This window comes from Rhododendron vialii, chromosome 8a (assembly GCF_030253575.1).
Source record: "Rhododendron vialii isolate Sample 1 chromosome 8a, ASM3025357v1".
Classification (NCBI taxonomy): Eukaryota; Viridiplantae; Streptophyta; class Magnoliopsida; order Ericales; family Ericaceae; genus Rhododendron; species Rhododendron vialii.
The window spans coordinates 12,631,165-12,650,495 of NC_080564.1; the positions used below are offsets into that span (position 1 = coordinate 12,631,165).

Consider the following 19,331-nt stretch of genomic DNA (forward strand, 5'->3'; position numbering starts at 1 on the left):
CATCAATTCAAAATTATCAATTATTTAAGGTGTGTATTTAAAAAGATTGCCAAAATATTGTGTATCAAGAGACAACAAATCGTGGTGACATCGATTAAATAAAACAAAATCAAATCTATGCATACATCATTTTTTTTAACAATGCGTTTTTTTTTTTTGTTGTTGAGATTTTTACCTCTAAATATAGAAAAGTGAAACTTAATTCCCATTAAGAAGGGATGGAATACTTAATTACCACTAGGTCCACTTTTACGAAAATACATTTACCATTAATGAAAGTGTCACCCTAAAGTTTTAGGGGTAAATGAAGTGCAATAAAACTAAGGATTAGAATACAGCAGTCTGGGGTAGTAAACCCCTTGGGCATCAATACATACCTGATGATTAGTACATAAAGGAAGTAACTCTAATGTGACAAGTCCAGCTTCTTCTTGGAATCCCATAACGGCAAAGAGGTTTGCGACAGGGGTTTATTCTTACTGCATTATGTATGTTAATATATGAGATTTTGTACATATATTTGTTGGTTTATAGATCAGCCAGTAGATTTAAAGTAATATCTGAACACCCTGTTATGAATTCTTGGAGTCACCACTGGTAACAACGTCGATTAAGAATTTCGGTTTATTGCTGTCTAGACACTCTGCCATGAGGTCATTGTAATTTCGAAATTGTCAAGGGAAGATCTTGATTGAACCCAAACCTCGGGGGACATTGGTGTAATTCAGCCGATTCATTGAAAAAACCAACATTTACGCGAAAAGATACATCGGACGATTTATCGAGGAATAAACAATGCCCGAAATGAAATCATTAACCAACATTTTTGTTTGACCAAAAATTACCCGCAATTCTAATTAATAAAAACTCCAAATAAGAAGAAGAGAGGAGTCGTTTTAAGCACAACTCGCCCACTCCTCCCTTCCACGAGAGAGAGAGAGAGAGAGAGAGAGAGAGAGTGGAGGTTGCCGGCGAAGGAATAATGACGGCCGGCGGAGCATCGGGAAGGTTACCAACATGGAAGGAGAGAGAGAACAACAAGAGGAGAGAGAGGCGGAGAAGGGCCGTCGCGGCGAAGATATTCACGGGGCTGAGATCTCAGGGGAACTTCAAGCTCCCCAAGCACTGCGACAACAACGAGGTCTTGAAAGCTCTCTGTGCCGAAGCCGGTTGGATCGTCGAAGACGACGGCACCACTTACAGAAAGGTTCGTCCCCCCCTCATCATTTTCCCTTTTTAGAGTTCTGTTTAGCTTTCTAACTCTTTGCTGCTTCTTTTTTTTTTTTCTTTTCTTGTGGAATCTGATCTGGAGTATTTCACAACTGGGTTTTATGTTGTTTTATCTGATTCGATGTACGTGATTGGGTTCATGGGTCAGAGACGGATCTGGGAATAGCCCTTTTCGATTTGAGGGATTTGATAAGATAAGGAAAGGATGGGTTAGAGTTTCTTGCCAAATCACTCACTTCAGTAATTTGGTGAGGAATGAAGAGAAAACAACAAAAATGTTTTTTTTTTTTGTGAGATTTGGTGAGAAAGGACTTCCTTTTCTTATCTCACCTTTTCTCACAATCCGAAGGGGCTGCTTAATTGGGGTATGAACTCATATGTTACACCCCATATGACTTTGAGGTGGTAAACCCCCATAATATCTTGATTACCTTAACCAATTTTGGATATAGCTTGGGTTTGAAGTGGTTTTTCAATCGATTGCTGGAATTTGGGGTTTCTTGTTAGTGGATCATGGTTTTTTCCACATCATTTTTCAGGTTTCTTGGGTTCTATATGACTTTTGTAATGGGATCGGATCCTCTCTGGTCCAAGTCTTGGACAGGAGAATTCAGTCCAAATCTGGACCATACATTAGGAAAATCAATGGTTCGGATTTGCTCAGAGACTCTTTGGGGGAAGAAGTCTTAGAGCAGATCTGATCCATTGATTGCAGCATTGGATGGTTCAGATTTCGATTCCCTCCTAAATGTGGAATGGAGAGGATCCACTTCTCTTTGTAAATCGGTGGTTTTCTGTCAAATCTGCTACATTTTCACATCTGGGCTCTTTGGTTGTTTTATCTAAATGGATTGATTTGGTTCAGGTACGGATCCATGGTTTAAGATTTTGGGGGTGCAAATTGATTTGATTTTGTGATTATCTTAGATGTTCTTTGTGTAATGCGATGTTTTTTAGAACATGGTCTTACAAGTACGGGTCAAGTAAAATATGTAATGTGGTGTCATTTTCTGTAATTTCTCTAATCCGTATTTTGTGATTAGGTCTCTAGAGAACTTCATAATCGATTTGATATCATGTCCCATATTAGCTATACGAACTTTGTTGTTCTTGGAGAGTATTTTTCTTCTACATCAGGGGCTGTTTCTTGGATTGTTATGTATTGAGCTCAATCTAGATGTTTCGAAGTGTCCCGTTATTGTAACTTCTTGGAATGTAATTCTCATGCCATTTGACATCCAAGAAAAGAAAAGAAAAGAAAAGAAACCTTTGCTATTTTCGGTTCATTTTTCCTTAACTTGTTGATTCTTTTAGAGTTTCGTTTCCATTTGAATCATATAACTGCGAAAAACCAAAGAACTGTGACTTTATTGCACTATGTTTCATGCATTTATCCTCACCTCGTGTCTAACATCAGTTAACCTTCCACAGGGTTGCAGACCACCCCCGAGTCCATCTGAAATTGCTGGCACCATAATAAACATGAGTGCATGCTCATCACTCCAACCTAGCCCAATGTCCTCATCCTTCCCCAGTCCAGCGCCTTCTTACCCTGCCAGCCCAACATCCTCTTCCTTTCCTAGCCCCACTCGTTTCGATACAAATCCGCCCTCCTCTTACATTCTGCCTTTCCTTCACAACTTTGCTTCCATCCCTTCATCTCTCCCTGCCCTCCGCATTTCTAACAGTGCCCCTGTAACCCCACCTCTCTCTTCTCCCTCTTCCAGAGGTTCAAAGCGGAAGGTCGATTGGGAGTCATTCTCTAATGGCCCATTGAACCCATTCCGCCATCCCCTTTTTGCTGCCTCTGCTCCGGCCAGTCCCACCCGTCGCCACCACCTTACGCCTGCCACAATTCCAGAATGTGACGAGTCTGATGTGTCCACGGTTGATTCAGGCAGGTGGGTCAGTTTTCAGACAATGGTAGCTCCAGCAGTTGCTCCGTCTTCCCCTACGTTTAATCTTGTCAAACCTGTGGCCCAGCAGAGTTCCCTTGAGGATGCCATTGATGGGCTTGGCCAATTGGGGTGGGGGGCGACACAAAGGGGGCGTGGCTCTGAATTTGAGTTTGAGAGCGGGACAGTTATGGCATGGGAAGGCGAGAGAATACATGAGGTTGGAGTGGATGATTTGGAACTCACGCTTGGGAGTGGGAAGGCTTGTGCTTGAGCTTACTGTGGGACTCATGGAATGTTAATAAGAGATGGCAAGGGCTTTCAATATACTCAATGTGCAAACTTCATTGTAGTTTGCGGGTGGTCACTGCTTTTCCATTGACCATTTATTGGCGAAGCCCAAAGTTGCCTCTGTAATTTCTTCCACGTCTGGAGACTGATTTCCTGTGAGGGAAGCATTGGACCCTATCTCTTCTGTCAATTGTACAGTTTCCTTCTCATTGGAACATTTCAGTAATCTAAACCCTCCTAGGTTTAGTTGGTCAAGGGCAGATTCTCTGATGGACCATGTTAAAAAACATTGCATTGTGCAACCTTCCTTGGCGCAGGATTTGCTGAAGGAAGTGAATGTGAAGTGATTTTCCTCCTTGGTTTATGTTTGTAACCTTATCTTTACGATCTGTCACTAACCATCTGGACATGTCTAAATTGTCAAAGGCCTGGTTTCGCGTACTCTTTTCTTCTTCTTTATTGATTGGGTACCATTTATTGGTTGCAGGCACTTTTGAGAAATGCATTAACCATTTGAACCTAATTTTTGTTGTCTATCTTGCTAGCAAACGAGCTCTCCACTTTTCTTCTTTCATTTGGCAACGAGGATAGCTGATCCTGTTGCTAAATATCTGTACCAAATGCCTTAGCAGCTGCAAGATATTTATGTATTTTGAGATCCTAATAACGCGGCGCCGTTGATAGGGGGCGGGATGCTTGCCCTTTCAATCCTAGGGTTGCGATGTGTTTTCTTTCTCTGGCCCCATTATTTGTAGACCTAAAATTGGTCACTGGAAGTTGAGTCTCCTATCGTGGTTTCGTTGATAATTGCATGTTCATCAAAGCGGTGGCAACTTTTCATCTCAGAAGTCAATCAACTGGAATATTTCATTGATTTCAATTGACTGATTCAAACAAGAACTGTTGGGAGAGGAAAGCAGAGACGGAATAGCGACAGTGAGGGAAGAATGGGAATGGTAATGAATTTGAAAGGGATTTTTCAAGCAAAAGTTCCATTTTCATACTGTTTGAAGGGTCTGATTGTTTATCCACATTTCAAGCCCTGCTTTATGGAATTTGTTGGCTTCCCCAGACAAAGTTGCATTTATTTATTTTTATTTTTTTTATAACCATGTATTCAGACCAAATTTTGGACTATAAAACCCACCGTCCACTGACGGGAATCCCATTTTAAATCGGATCAAATGCTCTGTATAGACTGGCCCCAATGAAGTTGATAACACCTTTGGTTTCGAACTTGAGACCTTAGAAGGGAACAAATCCTTTAATTTTTCAAAACCTGAGACCTTAGAAGAGAACAAATCTTTAAATTTTAGTCAAACTCGTCTTACTGCACCACCCTTCGTTGAGGGCCCCTCCCCATGTGTTATGTTTTGTTGGGGCATCTGGCCCTTTCCTATCTCATGCCTAATCTAAGAATGCACCAAGAATGTACTTGGATATATCTTTGTTTCTTAGTAGATGGCCACAACCAAATAGGAATCTGGCAATCCTCTATTTTCTAACTATCCAACAACCTTATAACCATTACTATTTTGTTACGCTAAAAATCATCGCTACATAATTGGTTGGAAAACTGCTCTCTCCCCCATTATTCTGGGGCGGTCCTCTGACAAAACTGCCCTCAAAAACTAGATGATGGGGAATGTTCGATAAGCTTTCTTTCGTCATGTTAACATTTATTAACTTTGTGAAATTTGAAAGGATTAAAACATCAACAAAAGAATAGAAGCCCAACGGTTAAGTAGCCCTTTCACACTATAAGAGGGGTTGGATTTCAAGTTTCATCCTTTTCCTCTGAGTGGTTATAGGATAATATGGTGTTCTATTGCACTTGTTTCTCGGTCCAAAAGAGGTGCAAATCTGGAAGAGATGCCATGATTATCTCAGAGCTACCTAGAGGACATAGCAAGTAGTTCATACCCAGAAAAGTCCGCTTGCAATCCCGCCTATGCCTATAGGTTTAAACAGCTATGAATAGGAACATTAAAATGAAAAGGCAGACGATGGAACTCAATGCATAATGCTACTAAACTGAAACACTGGTTTAGTGGGGGTTGTCACAATTCATTCAAACACCTCTATCATCAATATTGGCAAGGGGGAAAAAATCAATCTCCAAAAAGAATCTGAGGTCGATCTTCAATCTAATAATTTATTCATGCGCAACGGCACCACTGAACAAATGTCTAATTAAAAGCACAAACAATCGTAAACTGAAATAAAGAAAAATAAAAGAGACAGGCATCTCAAGTATGAGAATGTGAGCCATCCAGTGATGCCCCAAAGCAAGAGGGGATATAAAAAGAATGGGAGGTAATGACTCAATATGAAGGCAAACCAACAAACTAGCAAAGCATTATGTCAAAAAGGAGAAGACTGAAAAGAGTGGTAGATTGGTGGTTTGGGGATTTAACTGCCAAGAACAGAGAGAACCACTCAGGCACTTATAGGTTCAGTTGCTTTCTTCAGCCATGCCGTTTCAGTATCATCTAAATACGAGGCCAGGATTTCTCTACAATTTGAATGGTATGTGTTGATCCAATCTATTTCTTCAGGCGTTAAGAGGCTCAAGTCAATCAGCTTTTTCTGGTACGGTGCCTGGACATAAGATGAGGAACCACACCTCAGAAGAAAGATTCACAATCTTGCAGGGGTGCTAGGCAGGTAATTCTGTCAAGATTTATGTCTTGAACTTGCTTACAAGGTTACCATGTACTTTGGGTTTGTTTCTTAAAAACCGAGTCAAGTGGTTAAAGAAAAGAAGCTTACCCATGTTATATGCTCAAAAGATAAGAAGCCCTTGTCACCAAAATTGAACTTTGTATCAGCCTCCTTGACTATCAGCACGTTTTCCAATCTGATACCAAAGTTCCCGTCCTCGTAATAGCCAGGTTCTGAATATGCAAATTCAGGTTAAGGTTTCAAAAGTCAAAGAAAGGAAGAAGAAAGACAGGTTCGGTCAATGGCATCAAAACTATATTCTTTTAAAATCAGAAGAAAGTGGAGAGGATATATTATAGCATAAACAAGTCGGTTGGTTGTCAAAAATCACAAATACAGGCAGAACTTCATTCAGAATCAACATGTTGAATATCAACAATGAGAGATATTCAGCACAGCTAAGTGCTCCACCAATCAGGTAAACACATCTTCATTAAAGGAGGAATAGATTCAACTCAAATGAGGGTGTCCCGAGCTAGCTTGCGCACACCTCGGATTATTCCCTACAGCCCCTCCTACAGCCGTTTCACATGCTTGCACGTGGGGGTGAGGTGGCCCCAAGAGTTGCTAGCAAGAACAGTTGAACCTGAGAGGTCTTGCTGGTACAGTTATTAATTCACTAGCATAAACTTTCAACCGAAAAAATTCAGAGAAACAAGCATCAATATAGTATAAAGTTAAAAGCTCAAACAAGGAAGGATGATGCACAAACATGAAACGATTACTAATGCCCAACCATTTGATAGATGAATGTGGCTAAATAACTGCAGTGCAATGTATTAATTCTTTTAGTATTGTTATCCAAGGGGTGCACATATGATACTCACCATCTGTCACAGTCATTGAAGCTTTTAATGGAACATTCCTAGCATGCGGTCTGAAACTAATTAAATGAGGACCTGTCAAATATGTAAAAGAAACAAAAACAGGACAAATTAGTTCCCACACAAAAGTTGACTGGAGAAAACAGAAACAAACTGACTTCTTCATCACTTACCTTCATGGACATTTAAGTAAGACCCAACCCCATGGCCGGTACCATGTCGATAATCAAGCCCATCTTTCCATAAAGGAATTCGAGCAAGAATGTCAAGAGCATGCCCTACAAGAGGAAATATTTAGTACGTGTAAGTTTTAGAGAATAATTTCGTGAGACAGACAATTAATAAACTATATTCATTTCATGATACACTCCATGAAATGTCCTTGACTTCTCTAAAACTAAAACAACTCAACACAAATTAACAATTAGCATAAGAAAAACGAGAAAGTTTGTCATACCATTTGTTCCATTTGGAAAGCGAGCATTACCCAATGCAATATGACCCCTGAGAACCTGAAATAAAATCCAGAAAATCAAGTAACCTCAGGACCCCAGATAATTAGAGCAGCAGGAGGGGCACAGCAGGATTTGAAATTGAACTTTCAAAAGCTAGGCCAGACGTTTTTCACTTTGAAGCAAAGCAAGGGACAAAGAATTATAAAAGTCGAAACACAAAAGGAAAAAGAAAATTCCTAGATAATTGGAGCAAAATTAGGTTGTGGTAATTCCTTCCTGAGATAAATGTACTCCTTCCCAAACACCTAGCACAGGCAGCTCCACTTAAAAGTGTATAACACATCTGGTGCCAAGCAACTCATCCCATGGAAGGATAGAACTCAAACATACACAACTACCCAGCCTTAAGTTTATAATTGAAAAATGTAAGAAAAATCAGTACATCAGAACAATAATATCTATGTAACCATTTTAATGAGTAAACAAATCAACAAAAAAAAATAGTTCTACTAATAATAAAGGGTAAACATTGGCGCCTAACATGCAAGGGTAACATTCTTTAGGGGAGGTGGTGATAGCTTTGTCAAAGAAACCGGTTTAGTGTGGTTGTAAGGTGCCCGCTTTAGGGAGCTCATGGATTAATGGGAGCAATGCTCATGGCAGCTGAGTATTACTACAGGGCAGTAACACAGGTTCTGCTGGATAATATGAAGCACCAACAATCCAACAATGGAGTCGTATCTGTATCATATCTGCATCGAAGACCGATACTCCTCGGAGGCTTGGACAATCAGACATGTATCAGAAACATCATAAACATATACCCAATTTTGCATGTATTTTTTAAGTATTTTAAGAAATTGAGATTGCAGAATTTCTTGCAGACCATTAGAGGATAATTGATTGGAAAGCAGAAGAGTTTACAAAACTTTGACTTCCGTATCTCATATTTGTATTCGTCCTTCATAGCTGGACAACAATAATGTCATGAGAATAAGTGATGGCAGAGGTAGCTTTTTAAGGTGGCAAGACACTAAACCTCGGAAAGGGTAACTCAACCATGGTGGCGGTCATGGAGTTGAAATGATGGTGGACATATTGAGTAGGCAGCCGTTGCAAAGACAATCACCAGCATGGCATGGCAATACGAAGGAGTTGTACACCCATTAATTTATCATTCTTGCAAAGGACTACGACTACTGCATGAATGAAAAGGGTTCTACACAAAGAAGGGTTTTGCTTCCAACAACGTGAGCACATTTGATGTAGCTTGAAGAAGATACTAATGCACTTACAGCACTTAACCAACGTCTTATTCTAGTACAAACATTTTTATCAGTAGGGCTATGGCCTAGGAAACTCTAGATATCTATAAATTTAAAGGAATAACAAGTAAATACTGCCCTTTTACATCGGTAAGTCGCAAGTGCACATGGATACTACCCTTTGAAGGACATTACCTGGGATAGGTTCCGTTGACAGAGGATGCAGGCAGAGGGGAAAAACAATGACCTATTCCAGGTAATGTCAGAAGGGCAGTATGAACGTGCGCATGTAACATGCTGCCCTTCTAGCAAACAGTTCGCATTTGACAAAAAATTATCCATGTGCCCCTCGGCCCCCTACCAATATTATAAATAAAAACAGAGGGGAAGGAGTTTGCTTCAGCCGTGACTACAAGTTTCCAATGATTTTTTCTGAGGTACTTGTTCTTTCAATTTAATTCTTACATTTAATATCCAGTCTTGTTCACAAATCCTTCTCATTGCTTTTGAACATGAATGCAGGTCAGCTTACGAATTTCTGATTTTCCCATGATGAACATCCATAGACCACGTGTTACCATTATATTTCCTCTCCATTTCAATTGCCTCACACTCAATTTGTCGTTCGGGATAAAATCCTTCATTTAGCTCTGCTTGGATCTAGATTGATGGATTCCTTGTAAGCAATATTTGATTTGATCCACCTAATCCTAGTATGGTGCCTACTTGTCTAGGAAGGTTAGACTTGGTTTTTGTAATGAGTAACAGTCTAGTATATGCAGATAGAATAAACAGCCTAGGAAGGATTCTTTTTTTTTTTTTTTGATCCTCTAAGAAGGATTCTAGTTGAGTGCATCTAATCAAATCCTCTTTCGTAGTGCTCTAACAGTAATACCCTGCTCCCCCATTGATTCTTCTATCTGAACGCCAAAATACTCTCCTTAATCCGTGAATCCAAACACAAATGAAGTTTCAGACTTTCAGTTCAGGATCACTTCCATATGTTTACAATTGTCCGCCATAGGCCCATAGTTTTCTTCTCATTCCAAAGTATTTTCAGGCTAATTGAAACACCGGGTCAACCAGGGCCGCGATATTAATTTCCTAACACCATTAGCAGCTCTAAAATAGTCAAAGCAAGATTTAGAACAACCACATTCTTGAATTCTGCGTAGTCAATATACCCAATGAACAAAATAGTTTTAAGAAATTGACAGATACCACATACCGCAGTATAACATGATTTCTCATGCGCTGAAGGTTTTCCAAAATGAACTGTCCGTGTTATATCAGTTGTTCCATCTAGATACTTCAAAAGGCCAACGACCACAAAGTAGAAGATATCAAGACATTAGAAACATGGAAGTATTGTAGAATAAACATTTGCTTAGAGCCCAAACTATTTAAGCTAGCAAGCAAACCTGAGCTCCTGAATCAAATAGATAGATGCTATCGGCATCAAGTTCTGAACATGTTTTTGCATCCGGTTGATAATGGATAATTGCCGCATTGGGACCAACAGATGAAATAGTAGGAAAACTCAACCCTCTAAAATGCTGCAGATATAAAATCTACATTAAGGATGTAATCCTGTGAAGCAACCACAGTTTCAGAAGGAAAATTCGATTGAAGTAACCACATAGGGTGTCAGTCACAAGAAAAACAGCTATATTACACTCCTCCAGCAAATTACAGTATTTTTTTGTTCTATCTGCGCCTCCATAACCTTGTATCTCATTTCCTTAACATGGAAAAATGTGACCATACAAACCTCCTTGTCTACAGAGTTGATTAGATGTCCACACATACACACACAAAAAGAAGAAAAGAATGGTAGCTCAATTACAAACAGGCTGATAGAAAACACAGCAAATATCTAACCGTAGTGACCATACTAACACCACAAATGTGTCGCAAAGACTAAACGCCGCACATGAAAGTCCAAGGAAAAGGAACTCATGCATAAACAAAACCGAACCATAAGATATGACAAAGCACGACCGCCAAAACTTGGATAATCTTTTCTCGAGAGAAAACAACTTAATATTTGATCAATAGTCCCTACATCAAACCCCAGATACTACTTAATGCATAGTAAGTGTACACCACCTCATTTTATGCATTCAAAATATCAATTTCTATGAAGGCATCACCTCCTTTGATGCACGGAATCCCTCTAGCTTATCACTTGCAGTTACTTCTGTCAACTTCGTCGTTTCCCTGCCATAACATATTTAATCTGAAAAAAGTGGGTTGCATATACGGTAGCTTTGGTGCAATACCAAAGAAACATGAACCAAATGATCCCTGATGTCCAACTTGGATAAATTGCTGAGATAATAGAACATTGTACAAATGGGGTCGTGGGGAACCTAAGTAGCACAGACTTTTAAGGAAATGTTGTGTCCATGTTGGATGCTCATAGGAACATGTAACTTAAAGTTGAAATTTCCTCATTGTGGGCGCCGTTGCTTCCAAAAAATTTGTAAAATTGGCTTTCAAATTTTTTTATTTTTAAGTGGAAATATGTGAAAACACATCTGAATTCCGATATCCATTTTGCTCTTATATGACATGAATAATTGATAGATTAATATACAAGTATGCTGTGTCCTTGACTCCTTGCTCGTGCTCTGCTTGCTGCGTCGGTGGAGACGAAGCCAGAAATTGTGTTTAGGGGGAGCCAAGCTAAGTGTAGCCACAATGTATTAAGTTAGGTTTTTGTTGGAGAAGATAATTGCTAACATGACCATTATGGGGCAGATTAACAAGAAAGTTAAACATCCATCAGTTGGTTTATGGTTGGATATAACTAATGTCAACTAACAACCCTCACTTTGTTTTCCCACAGCTCAGAAACAATGAAAGACAGTTACATAAACCATCAAGAGAACCAATGCATCTCACAATACACAAAATAACTGGGGATCACGCCTTCTTTTTTGTTTTTTTGCGGAAAACTCATGAAATGGAGGGTAATCCAAAGAATTTTCAAAAACTTAAGGTTTGTTCTAGAACATCTTCTTAAAAAATAAGTACTTATTTCACATTTTCAAATTAAAAAATAATGTAAATGAAAAATAATTTTTCGATTTTTAGGGCCCGTTACAGAACTCAAAATAAGTATTTATTTTTTAAGAGGGCAATTTTAAGCTCAAAAATAATGTGTTTACACAAATAATTTTCCTAGTAATATGGATCTTGTTTGATAGATCTCATTGAGATCTTTTGAACGGTGCAAAAAAAATTGAAAAATTATTTTTCATTTACATTATTTTTGAGTTTGAAAATGTGAAATAAGTACTTATTTTTTAAGAATGTGTTGTGGAATGGGCTCTAGAAGGAGAACCTCCTAAATTATGAAACTTCGCACAAACTTTAAGGGTACTAATATAATCTTAAAAAAGTCGAGGTAGTCTCTCCCTTGATCGGATTGTCTGTATTTTGTATCCGTATCGTTCTGTGTACGTATCCTGCTTCCATGTTCATATTATTGCCACATAGTTTAACACAAAATAATTCTCTCAGTATATTGGTAATGCTATGAGCGTCCCTTTATGGCTTTCAACAAATTCATGTAAATTATCAACCACTTATCCTGTGTTATATAACTTACAGATGATTTTTCTTGCTCGTACTCTCTGCTTCCATGAAGTAACCAGAAGCCCCATAAATTTCTTGCATCTGCAGAATGGGAATGAGGTAAAGATCAAGAGTTTCATGTAATCCAAAGAAGTCCTAGGCCCTAAACTACCTTTGGAGTATATAGATAAATTTAGGATGTGTATGTACCAGGCCAGCACTGAAAGGATTTCTCAGACATATCAAGATTGCAAGTTTATAGAGACGGACATTAGAAGGTACCACTTTCCATCTCAATGAAACATTTACCACAGGAAAAAAAAGATGATCAATACCGGAAAAAAGACACTAACTTCACATTCTATGTTTCAGTGACATGAAAACCTCAAGAGAGAATCCTTTTTTGCAGCATAACAGTGCAATCTTCCTTTGTTTTCAGTGTAACAGTATAAGCTTTCAGCAACCCTTAATTCCGTATATTGTCCATCTCACCTTTAAAGCACAAGCGGTTTCGAAGATATAAAAAACAGTAATCTTTAGAGATAGAGGCATGCCCAATAACATTCTATAAGGTCAATAAACAGTTTAGGAAACATCCACTGGTTAATAGTTGCAACCACGCACCTCAAATAACAACTTTAAGCTTTGTCCACTATGATGGCACATTAATCATTATCTACCAACAGCATGGTTTTTAATTTGTTTAATTTCTAAGAAGAAAAAGGGAAACCTGAAACTACGTAAAGTTGCATTCTTCAGTAGAATACAGAAATCAAAAGCCATCATCCCAACAATTACCTGTTTATCCAGCCAGACAAGATATTGCACGACAGCTGCACCATCCCTTATGTGCGCGTTTTTTAACCCATCCAACTCCACAGGGTTCTGGGATGTTAAACAGAAAGTCAAGCAGAAAAAAAGGAAGTGTATTTGGCAGAACAATAGAATATAGGTGCAAAAATATTTGCTATATCTGGCCAGCGACTTGAGGAAAATAAGGTTGCTCGGATGGTTGGCGAAGTCCCAACCACATGAAAGGGTTATGAGCTAATGTACGCCAAAAAGTTAAAGGGAATCAACATTCAAACTCCAGGTTTAGATTCTCACCCTAGCTTTGTTTTTCATTTAGCATCTCCTTATTTTTTATCTCCAATTTGCCCCATTGGTCCAACAAGATTTACAAGTCTAAAGGGAGGAGGAGGACTGACTTTGACTCAATCCAAGAATTCAACATTAGGTTCTCAACTAAAACAGATAGTTATGCAAGACGGATATATACGTAGACATAGAGCGAGCCAAAAAGGTATCATTGGATTAAATTATAAACGTAAAACCATCAAGTTCTTGACTTCTCGTATATTTGGTTTACCAGTAAGACAAGAATCCGATCTATTCATTGATTGTTTGTGTCTCTTTCCAAGTTTAAAGAAAAGAACCCAAAAAAAAAAAAAAAACTTTGAAAAGGCCCAGTTTCTACGTGCTAGAGCCTAGACAGTGCTAAAGCCACAATTTTTTTAAGGGTGGGCTAAAAGAACATAGTGTGTTCTCTACATAGTTTTCACTCTTGCGAGTGTCTCTCACACAAATATTCGCAAGGTAAAAAACATTTCATAGTATATTGCAGAAAAAACTAGAGCTGAAGCTGCAACAATTCCTTTATTAGGACTGATTGTATGAAGACTGTTAGAATATTAATGTTTATATGATGTTATTAATGTTTAGTTGCAAGGGTAGTATTGTCCTTTCAATGTAATAGGGTTTACTTAGGGTTTCTACATTTTCCCTTGTGGATATTTCTCAGCTTTTGGTATTCATTTACAAAAGTAGAGCATTGCCACCAAAATATACCAAAACTTCAGCAAATCCCCGCAAACAGGTCATGTCAACAAAGATTGGAGTGATATTTTGAGAACACTGGTCAACAGATGTCGAAAATGGAAGATCTGAGGAATATTTTTAACCACTTTCTGACACTAAAAAAGTAATATCATAACTCATATATGGGTTGTGTCAGCAGAGAACTATTCAACAAGAATTATTTCTCTCTGAGCATGAGGTTTAATGTCCTACCTTGATAGCTTTTGCTAGAGGCAAAGGTGATTGCTTCAGGAGAACCTGATCAGAATTCAGTTTCGAACACAAAGCAAAGCAGCATGAACCAGGGTCAATCCAGATGAGGTTATGAGTTTTCTCATCTGCCTCATTTGTACCATTCCCTGTTTCCATGTCCTTTGGGCCATCAGCTAGAGTTTGATTAGCTGAAGAGGTAGAAGTGAGTTGATTAGATGCAAGCAGGACCACATCAGAGCTCACTACACCATAATCCCGTACTTCAATTCCATTTTGCTCCAAGTAAGAGTTTACCTGCATGCGCATTGCATCTGTTAGTTTAACTTCAAGGCTAAACATACAAAGTGAGATGGAACACTCAAATAGTACTACAGAAAAGAAACCATGCGAAATTGATAAATAGGCAACTGACCTCAGAAGACAACTTTTGCTTGTCTACATAAAAGAAAGCTGAGAAAGATGTGACTATTGCAAAAGCATGTACAACTGGACAATAGGAAACATCGTTCCCACGGATGTTATACAACCAGGCAACCTGTGTAGAATGAATCAAAAGGGAAATGTTGTTCAGTCAAGTAACAAACCCGAGTAGAAATCCAAGATAGATTACGATATGAACATAAGTTGGGGTGTCAGAAGTGAGAATATGGGCTTTGTCGACGAACAAAAAAAGGCATTGAGTACCGATGATTATACTTACCTCATCAAGTGTTGTGATAACAATGGCACGAGCTCCCTCCTCCTTGAGCTTTTGTCTGAGATTCTTTAACTTGTTTGCAACAGTACAGCCAGCAAATTCCAGTGGATGGACATTCACAGGATTATTTTGAGCCGGTGGCCGGTTTTTCCAAACTTCATCAACCAAATTCGTACTTGTTTGAACCAACTTCTGTTGCTTTTTGGAAAACGCATGCTCCCATTTGTGCGCAGTGTCTACTGATACACACCAAGGATCGATACCAATAGCTGCATCCCTTGGCAGATTCTAACAAAGCATATAATAACTTCTATGTTAGATATACAATGATATGACAAACCAAAAGTGAGGTAAAGGTCAAAAGGCCAAAAAACCAGTGATTTTGTTGTTCAATAAAATATCCCTCTAGAGTACCAAAGAGCACCAATATATGAATGCACGTCACTAAAGGAGCTATTAACCTAACTACCACACATCATAAGTATATGGTTAGTTGGATACATTCAGGACAATCTTCGCTGGGAGTTAATGCCAGCACAGGGAATACGAGCTTATCTTATACAACAGTCACATCGTTCATGGTGAGGAACTACGTTAAAGAGTTCCCTCAACGCATATCTCAAACTAATTTTTCGGGACTATGTAAACTCGGCAAAGCCAGTCATAAAATAGAAAGGAAAAAAAAGTTCAGGAATCTACTATTTGCAGTAAATGACTTGTGTTAACAAAAATTTTAGAAGGAACGTGACTCACATCTGCCATCCAGACATCCACAGCCGGGTCTTCTCCCATGCGCATGAGCTTCCACTGGTCACTTAGTTCCTGCGCTGCCTGCAAAAAGTACCTACCATCGGTCCAGAGTAGTGCTTCCTTCGTTGTAACAAGCGCCAAACCTAAATGGTATTCAACGACAGTTACTTTACAGAATAAGTTACTGATTACACTGGGGTTTGAAAGATCCATAAACCTAACATCTCAACATTCTATACTCCCTCCGTCCGAAAATGTTTGTCCTGTCCGCAAAAGGAGGACTTAAAAATAATACATTTTTTCAACAAAAACTTCAAACATTTTTCATAAATTAAAAGAAATCATAGATATATAGTAAATTGATGATTTTTTTTTGAAATTTTCTTGGAAAAGGTTGCATTATTTGAAGTTCTCATTTTGCGGACCGGGCAAACATTTTGGGGATGGAGGGAGTAAAAATAAACCACACCTACTGCGAGCCATGTACATAAAGGGTTGCAACTTCAATGATATGATGGAAATATAAAGGACAAGTCCACAGAGAGGAATGGCAAGCCCAAGTTGATCACAAACAAAAAGATATATAGAAGTCCAGCTTAGTAATCGCACCATTTGACGGAATCCAATTCAGCCAGCTATGGCTCTAAATAAAAGCATCTAATCGTTAACCTAATTGATCCTCAAAAATTCAGACCATAAATTACCAGCAATAACAAATAACATTCTTAACACACGCCACCTATCATTCCCCCTTGTAAGTAGTGCACTTACAATAACAAACTTTCAATAAGATTATACGGGATTAAGAAGCAATTCCATCCCCTAATAATCAAATTGCGTTAATTACAGTCATTCATTCAAAAACTGTTCCAATCGAACTTACCAGCCGGATCAAAAAAAAAAAAAAAAAAAATTTGAACTTACCAGCGCTTCCGGAGAATCCAGATACGAATTGACGCCTTTTGTCCCGTTCCGATACGTATTCACTCTGAGACAATATTAACATCATCGAAAGAAGAATCCAACGTCAGTTGATGGATCCCAAAGGAAGATTCGTGAACGATCAAACGCGATTAAACAAAATACTTCGAGTGGCAAGTAAAATTCTAGTTTTCAACTAGCAGACAGTAATAAAGAAATCATTGATCTCCAAAAAACGTAATGAGAGAGAGAGAGAGAGACCTGATGATAATCTTCGGAGGGTACGACCAAGGCATCGAGGGGGGGAGAGTGAGAAGCCATCAAAGACCTCAAAGCAGCCAGTGTGTCTGCCATGGCTGTTTGAGTTTCTTTCTCACTCTCTGTTTCGAAGAGTTCGATCGGAGGAGTTGCGTTTGATGAGAGGGAGAAGACCAAACCCACGAGTTTATAGGCAAACTGCAGGCTGTATACTACTCCAACTATACTACTGTATCCGGAAAAGATTCTTTGGGAACTTTTTTTTTTTTATTATTCAAAATTTTCCTTGCAAAGTGTGAACTCTTTCCTGATAAATACTCCATTTCTGTTGTTGTTGATCTTATCTGCTCATTTTGTTGTTGTTAGGTCCTGTTCCGTTAATGGTAAATAAGTATTTATTTAAAAAAATAAATAGGTTTATTTTTTGAATTAAAGGTTATGTATTATGAAAAAATAATTTGTCTTGTAAAATAAAAAAAAGTATTTAAAAAATAAAAAATCTTAGTAGAATGAATCCTTATAAATTTACGCCCCGGTAACAGGCACACTACATCACCATTTGTTATTTGGCCACCATCTTAACATAGTGAGTTGTGTAGTATTGTGGTACATTATTTCCTTTCATGTCATGGTAGAACCTTTGTTTGTTCTATCATCTTGGCAATGGGAAATGTCATGGTAAAACCTTTGTTTGTTCTATCATCTTGGCAATGGGAAAGTCTGTAAACACAATCATTTGTACAATATGCAATCATAGACGTTTTGTATTGTGCCACTAAGCATATTGTATAAGTGGTTGTGTTAGTAGACTTTCCTATGGTAATAGGTTCAATACATGCATATTGAGAACCACATATACTATTTGTTATTTTTGCCAAATTAACCTCCTTTTTTTATCGGCAAAAGTAACATTTTATTAAGAGAAAAATGACGGTTCAGGAATTAAGAATTATAAAAATCAAGAATTAACTACTACTCCGTAGAATAATGGTTAAGACCGAGTATCTTTCCAACGGGGACTGAATGGCTAAGTTACGACAAATTCGATTAGTTTGCAGATTAGTTCGGAAAGAAAAGATTTGATTGATTTGGTTTATTTGGAATAACCTAATTAAATTAAAACAATGAAATAAAAGTTTGAAAACGATGGAGGAAATATCTAGGGTTTGGAATCTACTCCGACCGCATAATAACAATATGCATAGGTTAGGTTTATTTATTCGAATCGAAAGGGATTATCACTAGGGCTTGCAAATCCTAACGATAATCGTCAAGAAAATAATCGGGTTGTTAAAATGCATAGACAATCCCATAGCACGGACCGTCTCTCAGTAGCACGATAGCACGGACCGTCTCTCAGTAACACGATTTGGCCACCTAATGGCACGATCTGTCTTACGAGCATAATCTATGTCAGAACTCCAACCACAATCAGTGAAAACCATTGCAAAACTAGATATTTGAAATCTAGAATACAAATACTCAATCGATAGAAAAAATTAAAATCAATTCATTCAATTGAAACGAAAAGGATTCTGAATTTTACAATCGATCCAAAAAACAAGCCAAAATCCATGCATAAAAGAGGTTACGTGGCGTGTCTTCCCCCTAGACAAGGGGTAAGGGGTTTAGCCGACTATGGGAATGAAAACCGTAGAGGTATGAATTGATGAAGTCATAGTCAAAATGCTAGAAAATCCACTGATGCTAGTCGAGAGCCCCACGTCCAAGAATTACCGCCTGATCACGTCCAAGAATAAATCCTCCTGATCACGTTGAAGAATAATTCCGCCTAATCACGTCCAAGAATAAATCCGCCTGATCACGTTAGCATCATACTTTTATACTTTATATAGTGTAGAGTTTTAACTTTTAAGCCCTGAATTACATTTAGCCCCTTTGGACTCTGGGTAATAATAGATTAATCATGCAACTTTTAGACAATCTGCACTATAACCCCAAGCTTCTTTTAATCTTCTTATTACTCAACCCAATTTGCATATTTTCGCACCCATCAGTCTTTGAGGCCTGCAAACACCATAAAACACTAAAACGCATCAAGTAACAAGGTAAACAGATAAATAAGGCGTAAATTAGAGGGAGTAAATGAGTGCTTTTCAACACCTATCACACCCCCCAACTTACACTTTGCTAGTCCTCGAGCAAAGAAAATAAAATGCAACTAAAGAAAACAAATAAAATGGATAGTTCTTTTAAACCCCTGGGTGACCCCGGTAGGACGAGTGAAGTCTCGTGAGGATTTTCAGCAGTGATTACCCCGCAAAACACTGTGAATCCTCTTACACGAAACCCACAACCTGCAAGTAACTCATCAGTCCTTCAAGCCAAGGCACAAAATCATTGCACAA

At 38.4% G+C, this 19,331-nt stretch overlaps 2 protein-coding genes across 2 annotated transcripts; one reads left to right on the forward strand and one right to left on the reverse strand.

The window, feature by feature from the left end:
* Nucleotides 1–864: 864 nt before the first annotated feature.
* On the forward strand, nt 865–3,857 carry LOC131336680 (BES1/BZR1 homolog protein 2-like). The gene is made up of 2 exons (XM_058372599.1): nt 865–1,207; nt 2,662–3,857. Exons 1-2 carry the CDS (start codon nt 983–985, stop codon nt 3,397–3,399), a joined length of 963 nt encoding a protein of 320 aa, XP_058228582.1. The 5' UTR covers nt 865–982; the 3' UTR covers nt 3,400–3,857.
* A 1,694-nt stretch (nt 3,858–5,551) lies between these two features.
* On the reverse strand, nt 5,552–17,246 carry LOC131336679 (aminopeptidase P1). The gene is made up of 16 exons (XM_058372598.1): nt 16,966–17,246; nt 16,708–16,771; nt 15,787–15,926; nt 15,037–15,321; nt 14,749–14,871; nt 14,337–14,630; nt 13,065–13,151; nt 12,301–12,368; nt 10,838–10,904; nt 10,106–10,240; nt 9,913–9,993; nt 7,422–7,476; nt 7,138–7,242; nt 6,968–7,039; nt 6,189–6,313; nt 5,552–6,017 (listed from the first exon to the last, which is right to left on the reverse strand). The coding sequence occupies exons 1-16, from the start codon at nt 17,056–17,058 to the stop codon at nt 5,856–5,858; spliced, it is 1,956 nt and encodes a 651-aa protein (XP_058228581.1). The 5' UTR covers nt 17,059–17,246; the 3' UTR covers nt 5,552–5,855.
* Nucleotides 17,247–19,331: the final 2,085 nt, after the last annotated feature.